Here is an 8752-nt window from a genome sequence, read left to right on the forward strand (position 1 = left end):
AGTGTTTACCCTAGCATAGATACCTCTTAATTCTCTATAAAATACTCTCGGAAGTCTTTGCGAATTTTGCAATCATAAGAGTTGCTATGATATAAATATTTATCTCAATGATAATGGTTAACTTTAGGCTTATAAAATTCACACTAGTTATAAACGCTAAATTAGGTTAAAACTAGAATCACCGATTCTTGTGGACCCGTGGACGCGCCCCTTCTACTGCAGACTTTTAAGCAGGTCATTTTTTAAAGTTTCATTTCAAACTCATTAGTGTGATATATATAATTTTTCCATAAAATAATTGTCTCGATTTTTTTCTCTTATTTATTTATTTATTTATTTTTTTTTTTTGCTTTTTTGTTTCAAAATAACATAAAGTATTTATTTTATAGCCAATAAAAACAAGTTGTTTACAGTCAACAGTTCCGAAGTTACTTCCCACTTGATTTTATTGTTGGGACATGGCCTTACAGAGAGAACGTCAAAATGGCTTTTGCGCATGCGTCTCTCGTCCGCTTCCGGTTAAATCGTTTCTCATCGATCTTTAAGTCTTGCAGAACCGTGTGTTTAATTCTTAACATTTTTTACTCCCATCCCAATGCTTGAATATAATATTATGTTTTAAAGCTTGATACTATTTTCATTCTTTGCAACGCATCACTGTGAACCTTGCTTCAAAATAAGTATATTGGTTATTGTCACACGGTCTGAGCACGAATGTGCACGGTTCGGACCCAGACGGCGACACTTATATTTTTTTTTTAATAAAAAAGGAGGGGGGGGGGAGGCCTGACCAGCAAAGATTCACAAATTATGAACACAAGTCCGTGAGATGAAGTGTTTATAAATTAATTTAATGAGCTGGTTATAAATGAAATGTATATGAATGAATAAGAAGATGAATCGAGAAGGTATGGTGGATGATGATAATGATGATGATGGTGTGATGAATGTTATCAAGATGTCGTTTCTACGTAAAATTATGATGTTGATAACATAGGCGGTGACAAAAGGATGAATGTTAAAATAATATTGATGAAACTGTTGATTGACAGATATATGATGAGTTGGTGATAGAAGTAGTGCCGCGCTGAGGACCGGTCCTTGGACCGGTCCCACGGTCTTTTAGCTGTGAACCGGGGATCGGTCCCATAGTGGAAGACCGGCGGCGGTCCTCACTTCTTATCACCTTTCAACGGTCTCGCGCCATACTACCTCCCCAGCGATTCGTTGGCTCGGTTGCCTATCTTCCACCAATCACCACCCATCCCACTTAATTAATCGCACCCACCCCCCTTCGCCATACACTAAACGACACAGACGACCATAGAGGCAGACGACCACCTCCCTCCACTCCGCAAACCGCCCTTTCGTGTGTGAGATGGGGGAACAGGAGGCACACGCCTTGGACGATTCCATTATACGGGGTAAATTTCAAAATTAACTACACCATAATGATCGCAATGACAATGATCTATGATGAAGGCATGACCCCTCTTCTCTAATGGGTTATTGTTTGAAATGCATGTGACTACTAAAGATGTGTGTGTTTGTGTGTGTGTGTGTGTGTGTGTCGAACCTAGCAAGTAGCAAGTCCGATTTTTTGTTTTCTTTTGTCCATCTCTTGTCACCACTCCTTTCTATCGCATTGTTGTCATTTAAAATAATACAATAATATTAAAATTTCGTTTGGTGTTTTAACTAATCAAATAATATGAGTTTCATTAGTTTCTTCCTTCCAAAAAACCCAGTTATAACGTCTGTATTTTAAAAAAGTCCAATAGAATATTTGGGGACCCCGATAGCTCAGTTGATATAGCACTCTCTTTGTACGCAAAGGGCCAGAGATCGATCCCGCGTGCAGTCGAGTTTTTTCTGAGTCCCTGTCTACTCAGCAGTGAATGGGTAGCTGGGTTTGTTAGATCTGGCGAAAAGTCACCATGGACACCACTTATTACTTATTAACTTGTTACCGCATCCACCCCCTCTTATTATAACTTCACGTCTCTCTCTTACTCTTCAATGCTCGCTGCCCTCTAATGTGTGTGTGTGTGTGTGTGTGGTGTGGGGAGGGGGGGGGGGGGGGGTAGGAGTTGCGTGTGTGTATCAACGCCACGAACAACTCGATCAACGCCTTGGGCGATGCCATTATCTCCGTTAATGGGGATAAATTTCAAATTTTATTAAATTATCGAAGTAACAATGAAGTACGGTGAGCAAATAAAGAAGGCATCACCCCTCTTCTCTAATTAGGTTACAATTTGAAATGAGTGTGACTACTCCGTGTGTTTTACTCCTGTAGACCACGGTTTTCATCGTGTAGCGGTCTTTAACGGTTCAAGAATGAACGATCCCACGGTCCCAAAGGTCAAAACGGTTCGAACTTCCGACAGTCTCTCAGGAATGTTCAATGTCGAAAAGGACCGGTCCTAGGACCGGTCCTTGCGGTTTTCATTTCCCAGGGACCGTAGGACCGTGGTCCTTAAGCTTGCCAAGGACCGCCCCGCACTAGATAGAAGTGAATGATGTGAATATAAAGCTAAATGATATATGAACGATTATAGAATGATAGAAAAATATGATCATTTAGTTTGTAAGACCTCAGGGTCCCCAACTTATCTCCGTCTGTGTGGTGATTTTTTCTACGTGCTGTAATTGCCTGGAGTGAACGATATGGAAGGTGGACATCAGTTGGGAGTGAGCCGAGAGCTATAAAAGGCGGATACAACTGGGGATTGATTCCAGGTCTAATGAAGGTGGATGTCATGGTTTAAATGAGTGCTTGATGAGATAAATGTTCAGATGAATGAAACACAGTAATTTATTAGGTTCCAGACGACAATGTCTACGTTCAAATAATCAATGCAGTAATCAAACAATGGATTGATCCTCACATTATCTAAAGGTCACAGTAAGTTCTTATGTTTATTTTGTAACAGGTTTCAGTTCTTGTCTATGTTTAATAGGTCATGGGTTTCAGTTCTTGTTACTAGTTATGGGTTATATTCAATGTTCATTGAGGTTACAGTGAGTCAAATAAGGTTTCTTTATAGTCAGGTACACCAAAAATCATCTAAAGTTAAAGGCCAGATTTGGGACAGTGGGACAGTCCTGTTAGTGCGGTACCCTAATGGCATGCGACCCAAGTCTGTTACTATTTATAAATCTTGGGGTCCTACTAATTGCTCCTCGTGCTAAGGGAAACAACTCAAATATTCCATCAACTAACCCTAAGAAAAAAAATATAACCTAGTACCAAGGACCCCTCAATACAGGACCGGAATTTCTGAATTTCTGCCTGAGCTAGCGAAGGCATAAGTCTTCTACTCAGAAAGTCAAAACTAGTAGGTAGCAATCTATTTTTAAAAACACGTCATGCGCGTAGTTATTTGTAGCATTGTGAAATTAATTTAAACAGCATGTTCTTCAAACAAAATACATATAATTCTTATGATTTTGTAAAAATGATTTTAGAAAAATTAAGAAACTATATCGTTTTGTCCAGTATCAGATTCAAGTCTAGTCAGTATTGAGAACTATATTCGGCGAATGTTTACTCTACCGGCGGAGTGAGTCGGTGTGTTTACAAAATTTGATTTCAAACCGAAAGTGACTTCGTTGTGCATGTGGATTACTGTGGATTATTATATTCTATCTAAATTATATTCTAAATAGCCTTTGATTTCAAGGTAAATCTATTTTATACACTTTTGTGTTGTATCTAACTTGCCGAGATGCCTAATAAATGTGGTGTTGTGAACTGTAAGGGGAATTATGATGAGACTAACAAAGCTCGTGTCTTCAATTTACCGAAGGATGAGACCGAGAAAAGAAAATGGTTAGATGTACTTCCCCCACGTGAAAACTTTGAAATTAACCCATCGAAAATTTTTATTTGTGAAAAACACTGGCCTCAAAACGTTGAAATGGTTAAACTTCCTGGGGGCTTTTCTAAGCCAGCATGCCCACCATCTATCTTCAATGTCCCTACATCGTGTCTTACAACCCCAAAATCTAAGCCTCGTCCACCCAAAACTGAAGATAAACAATTAGACTATTTTGTGAAGAAAGACAAAATTTTATCTTTTAGTAGTTTCAATCCTGATAAGGAGCTAAAGAAAAAGTATGACAACATAATTATTAACCGTACCTCTAACAAATTTATTTGCCTTTTCATGACTGAGGATTACAGTGAAACTCTTGCATCTGTGATTGTTCATGATAAGGCCACACTGTGCTCCCCTCTTACACTGAATGCACATAAAATGGGAATCAATGTGCCTTTGGGGAAAATCCTCAATCCCAATAATGGTCTGGGCACCTTTTCTCAATTCTTTGCCATTGTTCACTCAGTCATCTCATATGAACACAATATTGATAGTGTTGTTGATAAAGTTGTTTCTATTTTGAAATTAAATGTGAATTTTGATTCTGTGGATGACATTCAAAAAGCCAAACGCTTGAATTTTTTTACAAGACAACTAGAATTATTATGCCATAAAACATTTACCGTATCTGATTATTGTTTTGCCTTAGAATGTTTCCCCAAAGCAAATTATGAAGTCCTTCGCGAATTCCTAATCCTTCCATCTGCCCGCAAGCTTCAGTGTATTATTTCTACCACTGGCATGGAGCAAGTATTGATAAAAACATTTTTTTAAAGTAACCCTTATCAGAAAAATTGTCTGCTTCTCATTGATGAAGTGAAAATTCGCCCCACCATTGCTTATTCTGGTGGTGTTTTGAGTGGCATGGCAAAAAACAATCCAGACTGCAAAGCGAGTTCCATGCTGTGTGTGATGATGAAATGTCTTCACGGCGGACCCAGTGTCATGGTCTCAGTCACTCCGGTCTACAAATTGACTGCAGTTTACCAGTTTGAGATAGTTAAAGAAGCTGCAGCTGTAGTTGAGAAACCTGGTGGCATTGTACTTGGTTCGATTACTGACAACCACAAAATAAATCAACAGTTTTGTCAGCTGTTTGTCAGGACAACCGACTCCCAGGCCATTCATCGCTTAAATGAACAGCGTACTTGGATTTTATTATATGACACTGTTCATCTCCTGAAGTGCATCCGCAACAACTGGATCACAGAAAAATGTAAGAAACTGTCTTTCGATAATCAACATATTGGAACATTTTCTGATGTGATTGAACTCCACCAGGCTGAGAAAGACAGCATCCTGAAGTGCACTCCTTTAACGCATGCTTCCGTCCATCCTACTCGGCTTCAACTTCAGAATGTCAAGCATGTGTTGAAGGTGTTCAACGGCAGGGTAGTTGCTGCATTGCAGGCAAGAGGTGCCATTGACACATCATATTTCATGCGCCAAGTTCTGAATTGGTGGAACACAGTTAATGTTTCACAGAAAGGGATGGACTGTCGACTGCGGGATCCTTGCCGGTCTGTCCAAGATGGCCATTCAACCAGTCTTGAGAATTTCCATGACTTGTTTAAATCGGCACACTCAGGACATGGCGAGAAAAGAGTGCAGTGCCTGACCCACGACACGCGGAGGGCTCTTGTTCAAACTATGGAAGGTTTGATTTCTCTTAGAGATCATTTGCTTTCAAGCGGTTTTGAGTGTGTTCTTCTAAGAGAAATCCAATCCGACAGAATTGAAGGGGAGTTCTCTGTCTACATGCACGCAATAGGGGCCAATGCATTCATGTCTGCGGGTGATGTCTTCTGTGCCTTTAAAAAGCGTTTGGCACGGTTTGCAGCCACATATTTGACCTCTATTGAGACGGATACTTCTGTCAATGTGCACGCCTGTCAAGGAACATTAGGGATGGAAGACGCTTCATCCATAGAGAATTGCCTGGAAAGCGTGACACTGTCAGATACAGAGGAGAGTGCGGCAGCATTTGTGGCGGGTTGGCTGGAGAGGAAATGTGTAGAGGTGAACTATTCCGATGATGAGCCTCTTGTATCCTGTCAAATAAGTCAACATATTCAAGAGGTCTCAAGAGGCTTTTTGACAGTGCCACATCAGTCAACCTTTGAGCTGATCAGGGTTGGTCTTTGTTTTGTTAAACAAACAAGACACAAGGCATGCTGTCGTCGCAGACTAGTGAAAATTTTGTCAATGATGGATGATTATTACAATCTTCAATTGTCATCCCAAGGAGTAAGTGGAATTGTTTATCATGTATTGTCTTTTCTAAAGTTTAATTATTGCTTGAAATACCCCCCCCCCCCCCCCGCACACACACACATACACATACAAAATTATATAGTATAAGATAAATAAACACTATCATAATGATAAATTAGAATTTCATGTCAATAATAGGCCTAAGAGTTCACAACATAACATCAGAATTGTTTCTTCTTATTGCCCTTCCCAGATATTTCTGTAGTCCAAAGGCAGAGTGGCGTATCTTCACTTTTTTCAATTCCGAGAAAAAAATTTAAAAACTGTTGGTGTTATAGAAAGATTTCTCAGTTACAATGATTTGACAGATGGAAAATACGCCATTTGTATTGTGTAGATATGCTCTCTGTTGAGGGACAAATAATTTTTAAAATTTCGATTTTGTCAGTGTCAGTTACGTCGCTTTGCCTGTGGACGGCAGATTTGCTATGTATGATAGAATTATACAGAAATTTGGTTGTAAAAGTGAATCAAGTAGTCTACTCCTATATCATCCTTAACCCAGATGTTCACACGCTTGGCAAATGTCCTCCTTCATGGCATTCAAAATTTGGATAGGGATCATGAAAAAAATGCCACATTATACCAAACTTCCCTTAAAAGGGTTCAGCTCGCGGAATAACCAAAGTGAGTGCTTGTTTTTGACAACAGGATTTCCATACAGTGTGCAGCATATATTAAAAAAAAGAAATACATCAAATTTTGCATCTCCAATCAGTACCTTAAAGCAATGTGAATTTTAAAAATCTCAGACAATGTGGTGTACCACTATATGAAAATCCTCTAATTTACAACTTTTGTTACTGTTGTGCCTCTTATATCATTTTTTGGTGCTTTTTTGCGCTTTTTTGCTTGTGCATTGCCTGTGAACAAATACAATGTATAATTTACAGTTTTCCATCAAGAAAAATAGGGAAAATTGGATTATAGGTAATGAAATCACATCGCCTTCGCTAAAAACCTCAGGAAATCAGCGTTTCGCGTCCTTCCGTATAGATGTCCTTGCCTAGTACCTTTAACTAACCCTAATAGGAAAACAAACACCCTAGAACCTTTACTAAGACCTATGACTAACCCTAATAGAAAAAAAATCCTCCTACCTCGAGGTAACCCTAACAGAAAAAAACAAACAAACCGAGGACTACACTTTCAATACTTAGCAGAACAAAATGGCGACGGAAAACGAAAACATGGTCGTATTAGGAAAGTTTAAACTTTCACCATTCTATAATTTTTGTAACAATTATTTTTTTTATGTTTGAAATGAAACTTTTAAAATTGACCTGCTTAAAAGTCTGCCGTAAAAGGGGAGCGCCCACTGTTTCTAGAGTTTTTAAAATGCTATATATTGACAGATTGAATAAATAAACGCATGACAAAAGCTGACGGTGAAAATACAAATTAAAATAAATGCCAGCATGAGGAGCAAGTCTTCTGGAAAGCTTCGGACAGCTGGAGGGCCTCCGGATGGCTTGAGACGGCTCTCCCCTCTCTGCCACGGGAGCACTGTCGATTTGTTTTATAAATATTAATAATAATAATAATGATAATAATAATAATAATAATAATAATAATAATAATAATAATAATAATAATAATAATAATAATAATAATAATAATAAGAAGAAGAAGAAGAAGAAGAAGAAGAAGAAGAAGAAGAAGAAGAAGAAGAAGAAGAAGAAGAAGAAGAAGAAGAAGAAGAAGAAGAAGAAGAAGAAGAAGAAGAAGAAGAAGAAGAAGAAGAAGAAGAAGAAGAATGATGATAATAATAATGATGATCAATAACGATAATGATAATAATGATAATAATAATAATAATAATAATAATAATAATAATGATAATAATGATAATAATGATAATAATGATAATAATAATAATAATAATAATAATAATAATAATAATAATAATAATAATAATAATAATAATAATGATGATGATGATGATGATGATGGTGACGACGACGACGACGATGATGATGATGATGATGATGATGATGATGATGATGATGATGATGATGATGATGATGATGATGATGATGATAAATACTAAATCTTTATTGTCCAAAAAAATGGAAATATTTCCGTGGTTTACGTTGCTTTTAAAATTAAATCTGATTGCAAATGTATTGATGTTATGCGTATTGGAAAAATACTCACGACACCCATTTTGATGTTGTTGTATACAGCATTCATTTCTCTCTCTCTCTCTCTCTCTCTCTCTCTCTCTCTCTCTCTCCCTCTCTCTCTCTCTCTCTCTCGACATGTTACATTATTATAGCTATTACTACATGTGATGCGAAAACCTTGAACGGTTATTGATGCTACCAGATGGAATTCCATCACGACTTCTCAAAAACTGTGAGGATGAGATTGCCCAGGTACTATTCCTTATATTCCAATCCTCACTAAACCAAGGAGTTGTGTCAAATGATTGGAAGCAGGCTAACATCGTCCCAATATTCAAGAAAGGAGACAAAACGCCACTAGAAAACTATCGTCCAATCTCACTTACATCTGCGAGCTGCAAAATTTTAGAGCATATAATATACAGCTCAATTATGGACCACCCGGAAGAAAACAACATCCTCATTGAC

The 8752-nt window shown here is 37.9% G+C and overlaps 1 protein-coding gene across 1 annotated transcript; it reads left to right on the forward strand.

The window, feature by feature from the left end:
* Positions 1-4748: 4748 nt before the first annotated feature.
* On the forward strand, positions 4749-6011 carry LOC144978995 (uncharacterized; the record flags this gene model as incomplete). Its single annotated transcript, XM_078925615.1, has 1 exon — positions 4749-6011. A coding segment is annotated over exon 1 (1263 nt), but the record flags the coding sequence as incomplete, so codon positions are not given.
* Between the last annotated feature and the right edge of the window lie 2741 nt (positions 6012-8752).

The sequence above is a fragment of the Berghia stephanieae genome, chromosome 8, assembly GCF_034508935.2.
Source record: "Berghia stephanieae isolate SIO BIC M18660-M18661 chromosome 8, UCSD_Bste_1.3, whole genome shotgun sequence".
NCBI classification, from domain to species: Eukaryota; Metazoa; Mollusca; class Gastropoda; order Nudibranchia; family Aeolidiidae; genus Berghia; species Berghia stephanieae.